This window comes from Nomascus leucogenys, chromosome 11, assembly GCF_006542625.1.
Source record: "Nomascus leucogenys isolate Asia chromosome 11, Asia_NLE_v1, whole genome shotgun sequence".
Lineage (NCBI taxonomy): Eukaryota > Metazoa > Chordata > Mammalia > Primates > Hylobatidae > Nomascus > Nomascus leucogenys.
In genome coordinates this window covers 22,547,976-22,569,866 of record NC_044391.1, presented here as the reverse complement: position 1 = coordinate 22,569,866, position 21,891 = coordinate 22,547,976, and the positions used below count along the sequence as shown (strand labels likewise).

The following is a 21,891-nucleotide window of genomic DNA, read 5'->3' as shown; positions in this document are numbered from 1 at the left end:
ATAAAATTAGAGGACTGTTTCATACAAATTCTGAAAATACATACGTTGTTCAACTGGGCCTGCCTCTGCTTTCATAGCTTCCTTTTGTCTGGACAGTAATTCTCTTTCTTCTTGGATCTGCTGTTGCTCTGCCTCCAATTCTTGCAATCTGTTACTTGCACATAACAACTCCTGCTCAAGACGATCTATTGTATCAGTTTTTTCCTGAATTTGCCTTTCAAAAAGAGTTTTTTCATCTGCATAGCCATCAATGACACCTATAATACAAAATTAACAGAAAATAGAACTATTATTCATTTCAAATTCAACCACTAGGTTTTAATATAAACAACAAAAGGTGTACTGTTAGCAAAACTTTCCATCATTCCAACCTATTAAAAGTCTTGAATGAATTTGCTGCTCATCACAGCAACTATCAACCTTTAATAGGGTATGGTCAATGCAGACATTTCCTTGTTTACCATTGTGCATAAACATGAAATTTCTCTGAATTTTCTAATACTTTGCCATACCAAAGTACCACATTGTGTAGGTGTAACTCACTTTATTAAACAGATATAAACAGTAAGTTTCTCAAAAGCTTAATACAAATTAGATGCTTGTGAAGTGAATCACATTTTGAAAATTAGAAGATTGACATTTTAAGTAATTTTAGAAGGCCAACACCCGTAACAGCAGAGGAGAATTAAAAGGAGCATAGGGCTTTAGAGATTCAAAGCCTGGAATCACCATTTAATGGTATTGGTGCCCTTTAACAATTTAATAACATCTTTTAGCTTCAGTTTCCTCATCTTTAAATTACAAGGGTTGTCTTAAGATGGTGTGATTATGGTAACGAGTCACCACCATCCTTTTTGGTATTTTCTGAAATTATTAATATTTTCTGTAACTCTGTAAATTCTTTTTATAATTAAATATATATATAGTTTTAAAAATTGCTTGGAGGAACTCTGAAGATAAACCACAAGTACTTTTTAATGGTCATTCTAAATTGGATTGATGGCTTCCAAACCTGGCTGTGCATCAAAAATCTCTATTTTAAGACTGAAATTTCTCTACCCTTAGTTGTCAATGGCAAATTGCTCACCCTCAGCCTTACTGAGCTCCACAGCTAGCTGTTCTCTGGCCCTGGACTCCTCATGAAGGCGCTCTCGAAGTTCTTCTTGGCACTTAAGGGACTCTGTTGCTTCTTGTTTCTGTCTAAATGACTCACGCATCAACTCTGTCTGTGTAACTTTCGCATGTTCAAGCTAAACAAAGAGGGAAACAATACATAAAAGAAAATAAAGTGTGGAAATACTAGTTTCATTCCCCATTAAAGCTGGAAAAAAGAAGGATTTTAAAATAAAGATATACTACTGAATTGTAGTCATTTAGATATTGCCAGTGCATGCTAAGATTAGTAGGTAGGAGAAATCAGAGGAGACATGTATATTGGCTGTGCACAACTTTCCGTAAAGTGATGCATTCTAGCTTTACTGAACAAAAGAATATGCTTCTTTTGGATATAAACCACTTTAAATCAATGGCTGTGTAGTTTATCATATAAAAGAAGATATAAAGTTAACGAAGCACAGGCATTTATTGTATTTGCCAAAGAATTTTATGTAACTATACGGTCTATGATAAACTTTCTTTTACATTTAGTATTTATGGATTGTGACTCCTATAGTATCTGCTGTATACTGTGGGGGACCAATAATACATGATTAATATAATGGCATCAATTAACAAAATGATAGTAGCACAACAAAATGAAATTATATTTATAATCCATGTTCTTAACTAAAAACTTTATATTTCTGTCCATTTGTGAAACACCTAAAGCTCCTATGAATATTCAGCTTATTTTCAAAACCGCAGAATACAGAGACATTAACCATAAACACAGATTCCTTAAAATACTACCAATAGCACATACTGACTACATTCTTAAACAATTTTCTAAGATGACAGGAAGCTTAAGGCCAAAGCTCTCTTGATCACTGCTACTAAATGAGCTGTGTGAAACTGCAGAAAAGTACTGTCTCTGCCTTAGTTTTCTGAGCTTTTGACTCTCAGTACCTGCTTATCTGTTATTACTGAAACAATTACATGGGAAAAAATTGAACTCAAATGTTTCTAGTATTTAGTCCAAAAATTTTAAGAAGAAATCATCACATATATTAATAACAGGCTCACAGTAAAGTCATAAGAATTTGTAAATTTATATATAAAGTACTTTGTGCATTAAAAAGATATTACATTTTAAGCTTAAAATATGATCAAATGTAGTGGTTTCTAATTTATAGTCACATATTGAAAATGTATTACAAAATCATGATAATATTAAAGAATACTTTATTGTTAAAGACTTCCGCTTTTCATATCTGAGCGGTATTTGTCATAGCAAATGGATTTTAGAGTAACTATAGCTTTTGATGGCTACTCTAAATCAATTTCCAAAATATCCAGTATGCGATTATTCTTGTTTTAATAAGATATTTCAAATATCACTTATAACTTATTTGAAATTAAGATGAATACACGTATAAGATTCATAATAGAAAATTAATCATACATTTTAAATTATAAATTATTTCCTAAAATACCCATGATAATATGTTGTTATCTCAAAAGAAATATTTTTACTTTTAACTGGCAAGCGTTTTTCCTTTAAGTCTGGATAACTAATATCATTAATTTTTATTATAAAGAAACATAACAATAAAGTATGAACTAATTTATATACAACTACATGGGAATTTAGTCACAATCCATATTTTAAAAACATATCAATTGCTTTTACACATTTGTCATTTTTTTCTGTTCATTACATAATGACTAGTAAATACATATAACTAAAAAGGATATGCTTTCTTTTTGTCTTTGTCAAATTTACTATAAGGATACAACAAAGGATTTACAACAAAATAAATGCTTGTTTTAGGTAAGTAAATTAAATAAGTCTTTGCTTCTATGTTCTACTTCTTGACAAGATTTAACCAGCCTTATAATCCATTTAAATATTTATCATAAAACCACAAGAAAAAAACTTGTTTTACAAAATAAAATGAAAAAGTTGGAACAATCAAACACAGTAAATCTAGCAAAAAAAAATTTCATTTCTTATAGCAGATGAGATCCACACTTCATCGGGAGATAAGAGACACCCTTCAAATAAATGTTCATTAAATACTTAATATTTAAAGAATCTTCTTCCACTCAGTTAGAGTATGTTTATTCCTAATATCTATAACAATATGAAGTATATAAGATTTAATATTCAATATTTCCAAAGTATTTAAGAAACCTATTACATTAAAAGTACATGTAAAGTATCAGTTAATATTCTGTCACTTTAATTAAAAGTTGCAGAAGAGGTAACAAAACTATTCTGAAAACCATCTGGCTTGTTAAATATTAGCTAGTAAAGGATAAAGCTATGAAAGTCATAAAAAGTGCTGAATAACTTTTAGTTATACTGAATAACTTGTAGTGAACCTGAAATACTAAATATTCAAGCCTCTTTATGCTAAACACTTATCCTTAACAATGTTTATAAAATATATTTCATATAAAAAGCAGAAAACGGTCTTGTTCCACAAGATTACGAGGCATATTAAAAACAAAAAGTAAGTTTCTTAGGTTGTTAAGAATATTAAAATTAGAACCCAAGCTTCCTTTTTTCCTGAACTGGAACAGCCAATATATCATATGATTGTAAACATTTCCTAATTGCTCAATGACAATTCACTTAGCTGCTTTATAAGTATCATAATACCTAGTCTCTCAAATATAATAATTATTCCATTTTTATTCAGGATTGGCATCATAAACATACAAAAGCAAGAATATTAAGGAAAAGCAGGATCTTTTTAAACAACTTGCCTGGCATTGGAGAAATGTAATATTATCTCATTCTGCTTTCTGTAATTGAAAACATAGCCAAGTTGGAACTCAGACCAAATTTAGCCCTTAAATACATCTAGGATGAATGAGTAGTAACACATCAAACATGGTTCTGTCCCATTTAGCCTTAATATAGGCACTCAAAATTTAATTTCTCATTATAGTGTTTAACTAAATGAATATTTTTATACTTACTGAATAAGGAGGGGTAGGCAGTGAAATTTTAGAAATAAGCTTTAATATATGCCCGTTTCTTTTATGAATAAAATGGAAAATAGAAGTATTAACAATTACTGAGTTATTTTCATCCAAATGTTCACATAGAGGAAAAGGATGTGGTAAAGGCACACGAGATTCAACCTCATAAATGTCTTCATCTTGCTCTTCTAACCACGAGCCACTGAGTTTGACAGTTGCCAAATAGGTGCTATAAGAATCCATCCCAGAAGATATAGCTGCTGAACTTCCTAATTTGCTTTATCAGTTTTCTAATACATTAAAAATTTCTTTTTAGTTTATCAAGATCTACCATAGCAGTATAAAAATTTCTTTTTTAGCACTATCAAATAAATGTTATAAAATTAATTCATATAACTGCACAATAAAAGGAGGGGGAAAGTCCAGGAAAAAAACTACAAATCTAAAAAAACTTAGGTCTCTATCAATCTTGATCCCCCCTCAAAAAAACCCAAACCAAAACAACAACCAAAAACCATCAAAAAACAAAAATAAAAGCAAGCAAACAAACAAAAACACCTTTTAAACTAGCATAATTAAGTCCTTGAAGAGAAGAATAAAAAACATCTAATTAGACGAGCAATAAAATTGCTTTTAATATCAACGATGTCTGTAGTAATAAGTAAGCCTTCAAAGCAGAACCTGGCAGGGAAGGTCAAGTTTGAAATCTCCATAGTAGCAGTCTTGAGAAATGCAGTTGCAACATTATTTCTCTTGCTCTTGCTGCTTCACTCTAATCAAAAGGAAAAGCTCTTCTGAACTGAGCTATTCAAATAGCCTCTCATGCTGAGCCAAAGGATTCTAGTCAGTGTCCCCTGAGGAAAAGGTCAGAACAGAGGGTGTGGTTTAATGTCTTTACCTATAGGTACACTGACAGGTGGAATGTGAATTAATACGCCCACAAAAAAGCCTGCCAGACAGGATCCAAGTTCCACGTCAGGGCTTTGAAAGGGCATTTAGACAAGTTTATAATGTTTGTAAGATAAGCTGGTATTTTTCCATTCCATTAAAAAATTGCTTTAATTTAAAAATGTGAAATTAATTATGTTTGAGTCCACATTAGTAACAAGTTATTCAAGTATATAAAATAGCCATAATTATTTTTGGAAAATTAAAACTTACTTTTGCTGTTTCCTTAGAAATATTACTCATCTTTCAAGCAGCCACTAAAACTAAATATAGACATTTCAGTTATAACCTATTTTCATATTGTTTATGGAGTACATGTTGAGGAAAAAATTCTTTTTAAAGCTACACTGTATGTAATAGTTGAAAACTATACCACTTAAGGTATCTTATGAACCCTGACTAAACTTTAAGAGCCCAAGTTATATATAATAGCCTTCTGGGTAGCTCCAGAAACCTGGGCAATAGTGAATAAATAAGCCACTCAGAATTTTAGAAGATAAACAACTTACTTTTTAATATTAAAGGGTTTTCAATAATGAAAGTTGTTTTAAAGAAAGGAAAAAGCCCTCATTTTGGTATTATTCTATCCAGTAAGTAAATATCCTAAATCCACAAAGCCTTTATTTAAATGGAAAAACCCACACTAAAGAAGGCAGGTAATACCAACACAAATCCATTCTACAGCTACTCACACTATAAAGTTGTTTAAACCAGTACTCAAACCATTTCACAGTAGGTAGACTAATAATTAGGGCAGAGAAAATGACATTTTCTACAGAAAGCCAGAATCTACAGGGAGATGGCTTGTAGCTGTGGAGGGGCAGTTGCCTCTTACAAGTCTGGACTAGGCAATAAAAATTTTTTGTTTATTAGGGTTTCTTATGCAACCCTCCAGTTAGTCTGTGAAGGTGTCTTAACAAAGCACATTCACAGATTAATTGGAGGGTTGTGTAAGAAACCCTAATAAACACCTATACAAGATAGAGGCCTAATCTTATCACTGCTGCAGCTAAATGTGACTTTAGTGGGGCTTTGGCAGATAGAAGTTGTCAATATCCCGGATGCTCAGCTTTATGAACTGTGGGGACTCATGCTTAGCCTATCAAATAGCTCTTAAAATACTCTTTCCCTGCTCCCTCTGCAAACTACAGTTTGTTTTGATAATCTGATATCCAATTTCTCTTATTTGGAGCAAAAACAAAATCTGTAAGAAGAAATAGCCCTTTATAAACAGTAACATTTAGGTCAGGATAAGAACTAACTACAAAGAGAGAAAAATTATGGAGAAAGATGGACTCAAAAAAGTAACAGATTAAGATGATTCAGAATAGGGCAAACAGCCCTCATAACAGTATATTAACTGATGGAGTATTATATTAATTCATGTTCAGAAAGATGACCATGAATTAAAATAATTGAAATTATTGTCTATTGTTTCACCCATTTTCAGAAGCATGTAAAACTTGCTTCCATCCATGTAAAACAAAAACCTGTAAGTAAGTAGTTATATTAGGAGCACAGGTCAAGGTAAGAAGCTTACACAAAGAAAATAAAGTAAAATTAGGGCAAAAAAGACTCAAAAAAGCAGTATTAAATAAAGATGATTCAGGATAGTGGCATACAGCCCTTGTAACAACAGTAATATTAACTGATGATATATTAATTGATGTTCAGAAAGGTGACTGAATTAGAATAATTCAAATTATATTCTATCTTGCTTCCCCTTCTATTTTAGAAAGCATATAAAACTTCTTGCAATCAAAAATAGTTATAATAAAATGACTTAGAAGAACACACTTTTAATTACCCAGACTAGCTTATTATCGCCAGGTTTCAGATAATCAAGATTTTAATGTATATTTGAAGGCTATTAATTTGCAGCATAGAGTTGTTTCCTAAACAAAATAGCTTTACTTAAATCAAATAATGTCAAACCATTTAACCACCTTTCTTCATAAATTATTTCTTCAAACTGTAAAACACTTTTGTTGCTCTCTTTTGGACTTTGATTTGTTCACCTATTTCTTGAAGTTATTTCACAGAGGGCCTATAACCTGCAAACATTACCCTGACAGAGCCTAGACCAATGCTAAGCATACTGGGGACAATACTTGAAGGCAAAATGTGTTTCAGTGTTTTGATTACAGTTACATTTCAAACACAACAATGACAAAACAAAATCTTAACTTACACTACTGTTTCATCCTCAGATTCCTTTTTTTCAGAAAATATAGAAGCATGTAGCTTTGATGTTGTAATTCTTAAAAACAAGTATTAGGAAGCCCATAAAAATTTCTTACAGTGAAAATAATTCCATGGGAATAAATTACATTAATTTATTCCAAGGCCTAGGGGAATCTCTGGTAAATAACCTCCTATGGCTCTAAATAATACTTCTGGATTCTGGAAAACTTTAATTGCTGAAAAACATTCCTAAAGAAGAGAATGGTTTTGATTTCTACCTGATCCAGGAGTCTAGAATCTGTGAAACCATACTCTCAAAGATAACATTTCTGCAGAACCACAAAGAGCCTACTGAATAAGGATTCTGTTAAAGAGATTACCTCTCTAAGGGCCTTATGACAGTCTCTTAAGCATTCTTTTTCATACTATCATGAAAGCTATCCCAACCAGTAGGAACCTAACAATAAAGTGAACACAGGCCTGATTGTACGATAGCCTGTCGAAGCAAAAGAGAGGTAAAACCATTGTAATAAATGTATTATAATATGGACTTGGACATACCACTGGGCAAGTTACCCCTCAAATCAAATATCTAAAGTAAATAACTCCTATAATAGAGGTTATGAAATCACCCAATCAGCTTATAAGGCAGATACTTGTCCAGTGCCCTGATATTCAAAAATTTTGCCCATGAATGACTCATCTTAAGCATCTTAAGCATCAAGTCCTATAGTAAACTTTACTTGGTCCCCACCATACTCTAATATGTCAGATGCTGCTCTCTTCTCTGGTCTCAGAGTATCCTGTACAAAGCTATTTTCCTGAATTTCTCTTTCAATGAAAACGCAAAGATAGTACAGCATGCCTCCCAGCTGTTTTACATTTTGTTATAATAAGTGAAAAAAAAATGAAGGTTAAAGGGAAGTATACTATTATAAAGTAGGACCAAACAATGACACGTTGAAGAGGAAAGTGGAATATAAGTTATTTCACAAAGATATTACACATTATTCTGTGTCAATCTGTTAAAAATATTCATCCAGGTTCAAGATAGTTTTAGTTATTAATTAATAAGACTATTCTGAAGAAACTAATGGCTTTAAACATCTATCCATGGAAGATTTGAATTCATTTAAAAGAAAGTTTTTAAAAACACCTACTCCCAATGCTGAAAAATATTATTCACTTAAGAAATACCTCCATTTTTATAACTTTTTATACCTAATGCCAACAACTAGTTTAACATTTTATATAAAAGATGTTAGTAGAGTGCTTCAAAATTAAGCCAGAGAACAATGTGAACATTATACTAATAATCCACAGATTAGTGGTTCTCAAACTTTAGTGTGAACCAGAATCATATAAAGGACTTATTAAAAACACAGGTTGCTGGGCCCTCAATTTCAGTAGGTCTGGGTGGGGCCTAAGAATTTATATATTGAACACATCACCAGGTGATGCTGATATTGCTGGTTATGGGCTGCACTTTGAGAAGTCTCTGCGTAGGGTTACTGCTCTACACAAAGCTTTTGTGACCCATTCAGTGATATTTAAATTACCACAATACAGAAGAAGCTAAATAACACAGTGTGGATTTAGTATTCAACAAATTGGGAAAAATCTGGAAAATGCCATGGTCAGACTCCTACTGTACTTCACTACCTGGTCACATAAGCAGACGGCTGCTATGAGCCGTGGTCTTGGCCTGGGGAAGTGAATGTTTCAGGGGGAGCCCACACGCTTGACTATTGGCAGCATTAACAAATTTTGGAGAAGTTTCTCTCTAGTAGCCTGTTAAGAACAAGTAGCCTATTGGAACCACTGACCACCTCCGATTTATTTAACATTTTTCACGTTGCTTATCAAAAGACAAATACTATGTTGCATTAACTAAACTGCTCATAATTTACAATGGTATCAAGTAGTAGCAACAGCATTAACACTGGCTGAGATCCAGGTCAAAAGTACTTAATAGCAGTTAAGAAACAAAAAGTATTAACAGTTGTTTTCATATATGAAAGTACAAATCACAAAATTAAATACTAATATACCCGAAATAAGCAAAAACCAAAACAAAACAAAAGCAGGATCATGTAGGAATTCAGTATAGAATCACTTCTACTATACAACTTTCATACAACCAAAGGGATAATTAAGATGCATATGCATTCAAGCTTTGAAAATGCCAAACGGCTATCCATGAAAATATTGAAATTAGCTCAGTCAAGAGAGTGGGATAGTATATTGTACTTCAAACTCAGTACATATTAGCAATATAAGGAGGTTACCTGACTGCTAGTTTCACTTATGGCTTCTAGGAGTTTTTCAACTGCTGCTTGTAGTCGAGAGCTAATGTTCAGCATAAGTTCTTCATTTTCAGGGTCTATTTCAGTTCCAGCAAAACCACTCCTCACGAGTCGTTGTGACAGCTCTGTTCCTTCCTCAGTTACTTTTGACCACATGTTAATGTCATTTCTTGGCATATCACTTCCAGAATAAGAGGGAATGGATTCATCTGTAACTAGAATAACAGTGTTTTAAAGCATAAAGTAATTATAATAATCACATTTTTTTAAAGTTATAAAACAACATCAAACTAAACTGGAAATCAAGGAAATTGTAAGGTATTTTAAAACAATATTGCAACCAAACAAATAAAATACGCAAATATAGGATATAATATTATTCAATAACCAAGCAAAAGAATGAGAAACGGCGGGGGGGGAAGGGGGGGAACCAAGATGGCTGAATAGGAACAGCTCCGGTCTACAGCTCCCAGCATGAGCGATGCAGAAGATGGGTGATTTCTGCATTTCCATCTGAGGTACCGGGTTCATCTCACTAGGGAGTGCCAGACAGTGGGCGCAGGACAGTGGGTGCAGCGCACCGTGCGTGAGCCAAAGCAGAGCGAGGCATTGCCTCACTCAGGAAGCGGAAGCGCAAGGGGTCAGGGAGTTCCCTTTCCTAGTCAAAGAAAGGGGTGACAGATGGCACCTGGAAAATCGGGTCACTCCCACCCAAATACTGTGCTTTTCCGACGGGCTTAAAAAACGGCACACCAGGAGATTATATCCCGCATCTGGCTTGGAGGGTCCTACACCCACAGAGTCTCGCTAGCACAGCAGTCTGAGATTAAACTGCAAGGTGGCAGCGAGGCTGCGGGAGGGGCGCCCACCATTGCCTAGGCTTGCTTAGGTAAACAAAGCAGCCGGGAAGCTCAAACTGGGGGGAGCCCACCACAGCTCAAGGAGGCCTGCCTGCCTCTGTAGGCTCCACCTCTGGGGGCAGAGCACAGACAAACAAAAAGACACCAGTAACCTCTGCAGGCTTAAATGTCCCTGTCTGACAGCTTTGAAGAGAGTAGTGGTTCTCCCAGCATGCAGCTGTAGAGCTGAGAACGGGCAGACTGCCTCCTCCAGTGGGTCCCTGGCCCCCGAGCAACCTAACTGGGAGGCGACCCCCAGGAGGGGCAGAGTGACATCTCACACGGCCAGGTACTCCTCTGAGACAAAACTTCCCGAGGAATGATCAGGCGGCAGCACTTGCAGTTCATGAAAATCCGCTGTTCTGCAGCCACCGCTGCTGACACCCAGGCAAATACGGTCTGGACTGGACCTCTAGCAAACTCCAACAGACCTGTAGCTGAGGGTCCTGTCTGTTAGAAGGAAAACTAACAAACAGAAAGGACATCCACACCAAAAACCCATCTGTACATCACCATCATCAAAGACCAAAGGGAGATAAAACCACAAAGATGGGGAAAAAACAGAGCAGAAAAACTGGAAACTCTAAAAAGCAGAGCGCCTCTCCTCCTCCAAAGGAACGCAGTTCCTCACCAGCAACGGAACAAAGCTGGACGGAGAATGACTTTGACGAGTTGAGAGAAGAAGGCTTCAGACGATCAAACTACTCCGAGCTACAGAAGGAAATTCAAGCCAAAGGCAAAGAAGTTAAAAACTTTGAAAAGGAATTAGATGAATGTATAACTAGAATAACCAATACAGAGAAGTGCTTAAAGGAGCTGATGGAGCTGAAAGCCAAGTATCGAGAACTACGTGAAGAATGCAGAAGCCTCAGGAGCCAATGCGATCAACTGGAAGAAAGGGTATCAGCAATGGAAGATGAAATGAATGAAATGAAGCAAGAAGGGAAGTTTAGAGAAAAAAGAATAAAAAGAAACGAACAAAGCCTCCAAGAAATATGGGACTATGTGAAAAGACCAAATCTACGTCTGATTGGTGTACCTGAAAGTACGGGGAGAATGGAACCAAGGTGGAAAACACTCTGCAGGATATTATCCAGGAGACCTTCCCAAACCTAGAAAGGCAGGCCAACATTCAGATTCAGGAAATACAGAGAACGCCACAAAGATACTCCTCGAGAAGAGCAACTCCAAGACACGTAATTGTCAGATTCACCAAAGTTAAAATGAAGGAAAACATGTTAAGAGCAGCCAGAGAGAAAGGTCGGGTTACCCATAAAGGGAAGCCCATCAGACTAACAGCTGATCTCTTGGCAGAAACTCTACAAGCCAGAAGAGAGTGGGGGCCAATATTCAACATTCTTAAAGAAAAGAATTTTCAACCCAGAATTTCTTATCCAGCCAAACTAAGCTTCATAAGTGAAGGAGAAATAAAATACTTTACAGACAAGCAAATGCTGAGAGATTTTGTCACCACCAGGCCTGCCGTAAAAGAGCTCCTGAAGGAAGCACTAAACATGGAAAGGAAGAACTGGTACCAGCTACTGCAAAATCATGCCAAATTGTAAAGACCATCAAGGCTAGGAAGAAACTGCATCAACTAACAAGCAAAATAACCAGCTAACATCATAATGACAGCATCAAATTCACACATAACAATATTAACTTTAAATGTAAATGGACTAAATGCTCCAATTAAAAGACACAGACTGGCAAACTGGATAAAGAGTCAAGACCCATCAGTGTGCTGTATTCAGGAAACCCATCTCACATGCAGAGACACACATAGGCTCAAAATAAAAGGATGGAGGAAGATCTATCAAGCAAATGGAAAACAAAAAACGGCAGGGGTTGCAATCCTAGTCTGTGATAAAACAGACTTTAAACCAACAAAGATCAAAAGAGAAAAAGAAGGCCATTACATAATGGTAAAGGGATCAATTCAACAAGAAGAACTAACTATCCTAAATATATATGCACCCAATACAGGAGCACCCAGATTCATAAAGCAAGTCCTGAGTGACCTACAGAGAGACTTAGACTCCCACACAATAATAATGGGAGACTTTAACACCCCACTGTCAACATTAGACAGATCAACGAGACAGAAAATTAACAAAGATACCCAGGAATTGAACTCAGCTCTGCACCAAGTGGACCTAATAGACATCTACAGAACTCTCCACCCCAAATCAACACAATATACATTTTTTTCAGCACCACACCACACCTATTCCAAAATTGACCACATAGTTGGAAGTAAAGCTCTCCTCAGCAAATGGAAAAGAACAGAAATTATAACAAACTGTCTCTCAGACCACAGTGCAATCAAACTAGAATTCAGGATTAAGAAACTCACTCAAAACCACTCAACTACATGGAAACTGAACAACCTGCTCCTGAATGACTACTGGGTACATAACGAAATGAAGGCAGAAATAAAGATGTTCTTTGAAACCAACGAGAACAAAGACACAACATACCAGAATCTCTGGGACACATTCAAAGCAGTGTGTAGAGGGAAATTTATAGCACTAAATGCCCACAAGAGAAAGCAGGAAAGATCCAAAATTGACACCCTAACATCACAATTAAAATAACTAGAAGAGCAAGAGCAAACACATTCAAAAGCTAGCAGAAGGCAAGAAATAACTAAAATCAGAGCAGAACTGAAGGAAATAGAGACACAAAAAACCCTTCAAAAAATTAATGAATCCAGGAGCTGGTTTTTTTTTGAAAAGATCAACAAAATTGATAGACCACTAGCAAGACTAATAAAGAAGAAAAGAGAGAAGAATCAAATAGATGCAATAAAAAATGATAAAGGGGATATCACCACCAATCCCACAGATATACAATCTACCATCAAAGAATACTACAAACACCTCTATGCAAATAAACTAGAAAATCTAGAAGAAATGGATAAATTCCTCGACAAATGCACCCTCCCAAGACTAAACCAGGAAGAAGTTGAATCTCTGAATAGACCAATAACAGGTTCTGAAATTGCGGCAATAAGTAATAGCTTACCAACCAAAAAGAGTCCAGGACGAGATGGATTCACCGCCGAATTCTACCAGAGGTACTAGGAGGAACTGGTACCATTCCTTCTGAAACTATTCCAATCAATAGAAAAAGAGGGAATCCTCCCTAACTCATTTAATGAGGTCAGCATCATCCTGATACCAAAGCCGGACAGAGACACAACCAAAAAAGAGAATTTTAGACCAATATCCTTGATGAACATTGATGCAAAAATCCTCAATAAAATACTGACAAACCGAATCCAGCAGCACATCAAAAGCTTATCCACCATGATCAAGTGGGCTTCATCCCTGGGATGGAAGGCTGGTTCAACATACGCAAATCAATAAATGTAATCCAGCATATAAACAGAACCAAAGACAAAAACCACATGATTATCTCCATAGATGCAGAAAAGGCCTTTGACAAAATTCAACAACCCTTCATGCTAAAAACTCTCAATAAATTAGGTATTGATGGGACGTATCTCAAAATCATAAGAGCTATCTATGACAAACCCACAGCCAGTATCATACTGAATGGGCAAAAGCTGGAAGCATTCCCTTCGAAAACTGGCACAAGACAGGGATGCCCTCTCTCACCACTCCTATTCATCACAGTGTTGCAAGTTCTGGCCAGGGCAATCAGGCAGGAGAAAGAAATAAAGGGTATTCAATTAGGAAAAGAGGAAGTCAAATTGTCTCTGTTTGCAGATGACATGGCTGTATATCTAGAAAACCCCATTGTCTCAGCCCAAAATCTCCTTAAGCTGATAAGCAACTTCAGCAAAGTCTCAGGATACAAAATAAATGTGCAAAAATCACAAGCATCCTTATACACCAGTAACAGACAGAGAGCCAAATCATGAGTGAACTCCCATTCACAATTGCTTCAAAGAGAATAAAATACCTAGGAATCCAACTTACAAGGGATGTGAAGGACCTCTTCAAGGAGAACTACAAACCACTGCTCAATGAAATAAAAGAGGATACAAACAAATGGAAGAACATTCCATGCTCACGGGTTGGAAGAATCAGTATCGTGAAAATGGCCATACTGCCCAAGGTAATTTATAGATTCAATGCCATCCCCAACAAGCTACCAATGACTTTCTTCACAGAATTGGAAAAAACTACTTGCAAGTTCATATGGAACCAAAAAAGAGCCCGCATCGCCAAGTCAATCCTAAGCCAAAAGAACAAAGCTGGAGGCATCATGCTACCTGACTTCAAACTGTACTATAAGGGCTACAGTAACCAAAACAGCATGGTACTGGTACCAAAACACAGACATAGATCAATGGAACAAAACAGAGCCCTCAGAAATAATGCCGCATATCGACAACTAACTGATCTTTGAGAAACCTGACAAAAACAAGCAATGGGGAAAGGATTCCCTATTTAATAAATGGTGCTGGGAAAACTGGCTAGCCATATGTAGAAAGCTGAAACTGGATCCCTTCCTTACACCTTATACAAAAATTAATTCAAGATGGATTAAAGACTTACATGTTAGATCTAAAACCATTAAAACCCTAGAAGAAAACCTAGGCATTACCATTCAGGACATAGGCGTGGGCAAGGACCTCATGTCTAAAACACCAAAAGCAATGGCAACAAAAGCCAAAATTGAGGAACGGGATCTAATTAAACTAAAGAGCTTCTGCACAGCAAAAGAAACTACCATCAGAGTGAACAGGCAACCTACAAAATGGGAGAAAATTTTTGCAACCTACTCCTCTGTCAAAGGGCTAATATCCAGAATCTACAATGAACTCAAATTTACAAGAAAAAAACAACCCCATCAAAAAGTGGGTGAAGGATATGAACAGACAGTTCTCAAAAGAAGACATTTATGCAGCCAAAAAACATATGAAAAAAGGCTCACCATCACTGGCCATCAGAGAAATGCGAATCAAAACCACAATGAGATACCATCTCACACCAGTTATAATGGCCAACATTAAAAAGTCAGGAAACAACAGGTGCTGGAGAGGATGTGGAGAAATAGGAACACTTTTACACTGTTGGTGGGACTGTAAACTAGTTCAACCATTGTGGAAGTCAGTGTGGCGATTCCTCAGGGATCTAGAACTAGAAATACCATTTGACCCAGCCATCCCATTACTGGGTATATACCCAAAGGACTATAAATCATGCTGCTATAAAGACACGTGCACACATATGTTTATTGTGGCACTATTCACAATAGCAAAGACTTGGAACCAACCCAAATGTCCAACAACGATAGACTGGATTAAGAAAATGTGGCACATATACACCATGGAATACTATGCAGCCATAAAAAATGATGAGTTCATGTCCTTTGTAGGGACATGGATGACACTGGAAATCATCATTCTCAGTAAACTACCACAAGGACAAAAAACCAAACACCGCATGTTCTCACTCACAGATGGGAATTGAACAATGAGAACTCACGGACACAGGAAGGGGAACATCACACTCCGGGGACTGTTGTGGGGTGGGGAGAGGGGGGAGGGATAGCATTAGGAGATACACCTAATGCTAAATGACGAGTTAATGGTTGCAGCACACCAACATGGCACATAGATACATGCGTAACAAACCTGCACATTGTGCACATGTACCCTAAAACTTAAAGTACAATAATAAAAAAATGAATGAGAAATGTTATGCTTATAGGAATTTGCAGAAATTGATCATTTGGGCAATTCAGTATTTTTTTCTTTGATAAAAACTTCTAAGATACCTTTCAACAGAAATTTACTACATGCCCACCATGTGTAGTTTGCTAAGTAATAGGGACATATAGGTGACAAGATCTGGCTCCAATCCTCGACGACTTTACAATGTAATGAGGAAACACATAAACAATCACAAGAAAAGAAAGGCATTGTGCAGTAGGCCATTTCAAGTGTACAGAGGGATAGAAATAAGTGCTTGAATTTGTTGGGAGCAGACTGACTTTTGAGCCTGCATTGGGAGTACAGGATAGAAATAAGTGCTTGAATTTGTCTGGTGATGACTAACTTTTGGGCCAACACTGGGCAATATCATCTGCTCTGGCTACACAGTAAAAGGAACTGAGATCATTTTGTTGCTTGCTACTGTTTTAAGAGGAATACTGGGATAAGATTAGACTGATGAGCAGGTCTAATTTAACTTTGGACATTGTTATCCACATTACCCACACTATTCTTATTTCTTATGTAAAAAAAAATGAGTTTGCATGGGTAGAAGATAAGCTTTCCAAGTACTTTCTCTAGGCTGTAATAAAAGCACAGGCTGTTCACCACTGCCATTAAATACTCATTTGTGGCAGATGTTACAACTCAACAGTGAAGTTTCCTGAAGAGGCATTACCTATTCTTTTATTACATGTAGTACATATTTGTTATCAGTAACTGTACAAAGTTAACCAATTAAAGCAGAGGAAATCTTCATGTATCAAGTGCTTGGAATAAGCATTCAGTTTGACACATTCACTCAAAATACGAGCTACTTATTAGAACTTGTCTTGCTAAAGTAGCTGGTGCCATATTGAGTTTTCTTAATCTATGTAGTAATGACATCAGATACAGCTTCAGACGCAAGATCTGAATTCAGCACAATTCCATATTCACTAAACATGTCCTCTTTGTAAGTCACTGGCTGTAGAGCCCAAAACTGCATTTTAGGGCATGATTTTAAATGTTTGCCATTATATACAGGTTTATCTAATTCTTAAGGTAACAGTAAATACAACTTTCACTTTGTATTTTTATTCTCCAAAGTAAAAAACACATCAGCTACACTGGTACTTATTTATATTACTCCATGTGCTCAAAATTGAATGCCTTGAAAATATTTAGAAGTGCAAGATAATCTTGGAATTTATAGCATCTTTATGTGAGAAATTAAATGCATTCTAGTAACATTTTCTTTCTCATGGGTACAGAAATGTGAGGCAAAGGAACAGTGTGATATGACGGGAACGCTAGGCTTTTTAGGGCAAAGGGACATGGAGAAGTAGTGGTGAGGTAGGTGAGAGAGCTAAAAGAAGGTAGCTGGAAAGTAAGCTGGATTCAAGTTGTAAATGGTCATAAACTTTATAGGAACCTTAGGGGTTTTGCTATAAACAAATGGAAAGAGTAAATCATATTTTGAATAAGAAGATAATATCAAATATGTGAATCAGGAAGCAAATTGTAGCAATGTAGAGCTAAGTTAAAGGAGAAAAAATTGAGAAAGAGCACAGGTTGGAGAAGACAATGTAGAAGAAGACAAGGAAAGAAGATATGCATAAGATGAGTCTGGGCTTCCAGCTGAGATAATTCTTGGGTGACAGAGAAATCATTAAGAAAAATACTAAAAAATCAGGAAAAAGTATACAGAGTAGGGATGAAAAATGATTAGTCTTAAGTGTTAATAGCATTTATGAATGAGTCAACTGTTGGAATTTTGGGTCTGCAATGACTTAGGAGTTATTTGTAGAAAGGTGAGAGTTGAAACCCTGAAGTAGATACATTTGTCCTAGGAGTAATATTTAGTGAGAGAAGGAAGACAAAGTTGAAGCCTCTGTATATCACAATCTAACAAAAGAACCTGTGTTAAAAAATATCAGAGAGAGGCAGGAGAGAGATGTTCCAGCAGACAAAAAGAGACAGCTTCAAGACACTTTAGTAATGTTATTTGTCTAGAAAAACAAACAAGACAATGACTGGGAAGATGCTATGGAGACTCCTGTGTTTACCAGCCTTGAATTCTATTCCTGCAGTACCAAAGCTGCTCTCTCAGAGGACAACACTGACCTCCCAGTTGTCAAATCAGCTGGGCACGGTGGCTCATGCCTGTAATCCCAGCACTTTGGGAGGCCGAGGCAGGCAGATCACGAGGTTAGGAGTTCAAGACCAGCCTGGCCAATATGGTGAAACTCCATCTCTACTAAAAAATACAAAAATACAAAAAAAAATTACAAAAACACAAAAATTAGCCGGGCATGGTGGCACGTGCCTGTAGTCCCAGCTGCTTGGGAGGCTGAGGCAGGAGAATCATTGGAACCCAGGAGGTGGAGGTTGCAGTAAGCCAAGATTGTACCACTGCACTCCCGCCTGGGCGACAGAGCGAAACTCCGTCTCAAAAAAAAAAATTAAAAAAAGTTTGCTGAAATTTACCTTGAGCAGGGAACAAAGGTGAGAAAATTCAACACTTCTTAAATTTTTAAGGCAGTATGAAGATAGTCTAATGTTTTGGGCTATAGAGAAGGAATCAACATGAAGAAAAGACTGAAGGTATGGTGTATTAGATGGGAGCAAATCTCAAGCACAAAATACAGAGGGTGCGTGAAAGTGACTTATAAAAGGCCTCTGGCTTTTTAAAGCCAAATGGCTAATTTTTAAAAATAGACATTAAAGTACCTAGAAAAGGCGAAGACGTCAACTAGCTTAAGGTATTTTCTTAATAACATTTTGAAGGTATAAACAATCTGAAATAATCTGAATTATGTTCCAAGAAAAAACCGAATTTAAAAAAATCCTATAAAATAGAAATATGAGAAAGACATCAAGCTTAAGCTTTATTTATTTATTTATTTATTTATTTATTTTTATTTTTTGAGACGGAGTCTCACTCTGTCACCCAGGCTGGAGTGCAGTAGCTGGATCTCCGCTCACTGCAAGCTCCGCCTCTGGGGTTCACGTCATTCTCCTGCCTTAGCCTCCCAAGTAGCTGGGACTATAGGCACCCACCACCATGCCTGGCTAATTTTTTGTATTTTTAGTAGAGATGGGGTTTCACTATGTTAGCCAGGACGGTCTCCATCTCCTGACCTCATGATCCACCCGCCTCAGCCTCCCAAAGTGCTGGGATTACAGGCGTGAGCCACTGTGCCTGCCCCTAAACTTTATTTGTAATAACTAGTCTTGGAGGGAAAAATTCAGAGGATAATATAGATTAGCAGGGGAAGTTCACAAGATGCCAATAATAATCTTAGAATGTCCAGTTTGGTAAATATAATCATTTCAAATTGGTGAACCTCTTGGATTTATGTCTTAAAACATAGTAAATGATGATTATTCAAGTCCTTTAGTTATTAACTTTATGGATTATAACATGTTAATTCCCTGACAGATAACGATAAACTTCTCAGGTTAAAGTGGGATAGGCAATATGATAAAGCCTTCTCTGCCCCAAAGGCTCTCTGAATCTCTATGGCTCCAGTGGAAACCACTAGGCTTTAGTCTGATCCTGGTATCTGACAGTTGAGAAAACTGTACTGAAGCCCTGGGAGACTTAAGAGGTTTGCCCAATATCACGGTGGGCTAGAAAAAAAAAAAAGCCTTCTGATTAGTGCAGTGGTGGGATCTCGGCTTACTGCAACCTCCACCTCCCAGGTTCAAGCATTCTCCTGCCTCAGCCTCACGAATAGCTGGGATTACAGGTATGCGCCACCACACCTGGCTAATTTTCATATTTTTAGTAGAGACGGGGTTTCACCATGTTGGCCAGGCTGGTCTTGAACTCCTGACTTCAGGTGATCTGCCTGCCTTGGCCTTCCAAAGTGTTGGGATTACAGGCATGAGCCATGACTCTCAGCCCCTAGAGCATTCCTTCTGTAAGATCACATTTCTCCAAAAGGAGGCAGCAGCAAACAAGATTCCATCCCTGGCCTCCTATGGGAGAGGTGAGCATAAAACCACTGAATCATCACAGTGAAGACCTAAAGGAAATTTTTTTTTCAACATAACCTGGGGAATTCACTTTTATGAACTGATCTAATATTCATTCAGGTTTAAGTAATTTTATGTTAGATCAAATTTTCCCTTCAGTTTCATAAACTAGGTTACTCTTATGCGGAAGCAAATATTAGCAACTTTATTCTTTACTTTTTGAGTGTTAACAAGTCCATACATGTTTAAAATCGAAACAAGTTCAGACCTGAAGGCTGAAAATACATCACAAGTGTTAAAACAAAAAGTCATATATGAAAACTGAAAAGCAAAAGTTGCTTTGCAATTAGACTGATTTAATTTTTTTGTTACACTAAAAAACATAAATCTGTCAAAAGTTATTTCATTTTTAAAAATAATGCTTCCATTACATTTATGAAGGAATGTCAGAAAAAATTCTTACATATGGAACACAGTGTTAATATTTTAAAGCCAGTATTTTCTTTCAAGTTTACTTAAAAATTAAAAATTTTAAATTATAAATTCTATTAACTCAATATATCCTTAAAGATGCAAGATGGATCCATTAAGTGTCCCCCAGTAATATTAGTGGTTGCTCCAATTTTATTAGTAAGACGATCACACCGCTGCTAAACATAAAAACAGTAAGATGGAGTTAACTAAATGGAAAGTAAATATAACCAATGATACTAATCCTAGCAAAATTATCTCTGCTACAATATTCTATACGCTATATTTCTTAACTGTGGATTTAGCTTTTTCTCTTATCTCACTATTATTCTCAGAATCGGTCAACAGTTAAATAACTAAAATTTTAAAGGCTTTATTAGTTGATTCAAATATACGTAGTGGTTTTAGGCAAAATATTAAGTATTATGACTCTATTTTGCTTTGAATCAGAATAGCAATGACTTCTTCATTAGACTATGAATTGCTGTAAAGCTGAGAGCATAGAGAAATAGCTCAGTAAATGTCTGTAGAATTAAACTCATAAAATTGCTTATAAATGAAAACTATGGTCAGTCACAGTGGCTTACGCCTGTAATTCTAGCATTTTAGGAGGCCAAGGCTGGTGGATCACTTGAGGTCAGGAGTTCAAAACCAGCCTGGCTAACATAGTGAAACCCTGTCTCTACTAAAAATACAAAAATATTAGCCAGGCATGGTGGCAGGCACCTGTAGTCCCAGCTACTTGGGAGGCTGCGGCAGGAGAATCGCTTGAACTCGGGAGGTGGAGGTTGCAGTGAGCAGAGATTGCTCCCCAGCCTACGTGACAGAGCGAGACTCAAAAGGAAAAAAAAAAAAAGAAAACCATTACTGTATCTTAAAATAGGATATACATATTTCATCTGTGTTGGAAGATTTAGATACACTTATGCAAGAAAATAGGCTAGTGGATCAGAAGTCTTTTTAGGTCTGCTTTCTCATGGAAAATGAACATAAATATAATCCTCTGTGCTTGAGTTAAATTATCAATTTATTCCTTTTTATGGAGACAGTGCTCTGGAAGTAAGTTCACTGTCTTTCAAGGTATTTTGTCTGCTGAATACTTTGGCAGCCATGTTGAGAAGTATCTAAGAGAAGTGCCAACAACAACAACAAAAGCACAAAATACATCTGTAATGCACAGAACATTCTCAGAGTGTCTTCTGAATATGGCAGTCAACCTGGTCTAGGTCTTACCAGTAGAACAGCAAAATCCCTCCCTAAATGGTTAGGTGAAACAAGCTTGTGAAATAATTGTTTTTTAAAAAGCATAATTTGACAAACACTTCTACCAGACCAAGAAAAT

At 36.4% G+C, this 21,891-nt stretch overlaps 1 protein-coding gene across 2 annotated transcripts in view; it reads right to left on the bottom strand.

Moving 5' to 3' along the window:
* The window catches only part of AKAP9 (A-kinase anchoring protein 9), a 177,546-nt gene that overhangs the window by 48,199 nt on the left and 107,456 nt on the right, over nucleotides 1-21,891 (bottom strand). For both annotated transcript variants that reach the window (XM_030822060.1, XM_030822061.1), the window contains 3 exons: nucleotides 9,510-9,742; nucleotides 1,088-1,250; nucleotides 45-257 (listed from right to left, as the gene is read on the bottom strand). In XM_030822060.1, the coding sequence (XP_030677920.1) occupies nucleotides 45-257; nucleotides 1,088-1,250; nucleotides 9,510-9,742 (609 nt within the window). The remainder of the gene's footprint in view (nucleotides 1-44; nucleotides 258-1,087; nucleotides 1,251-9,509; nucleotides 9,743-21,891) is intronic.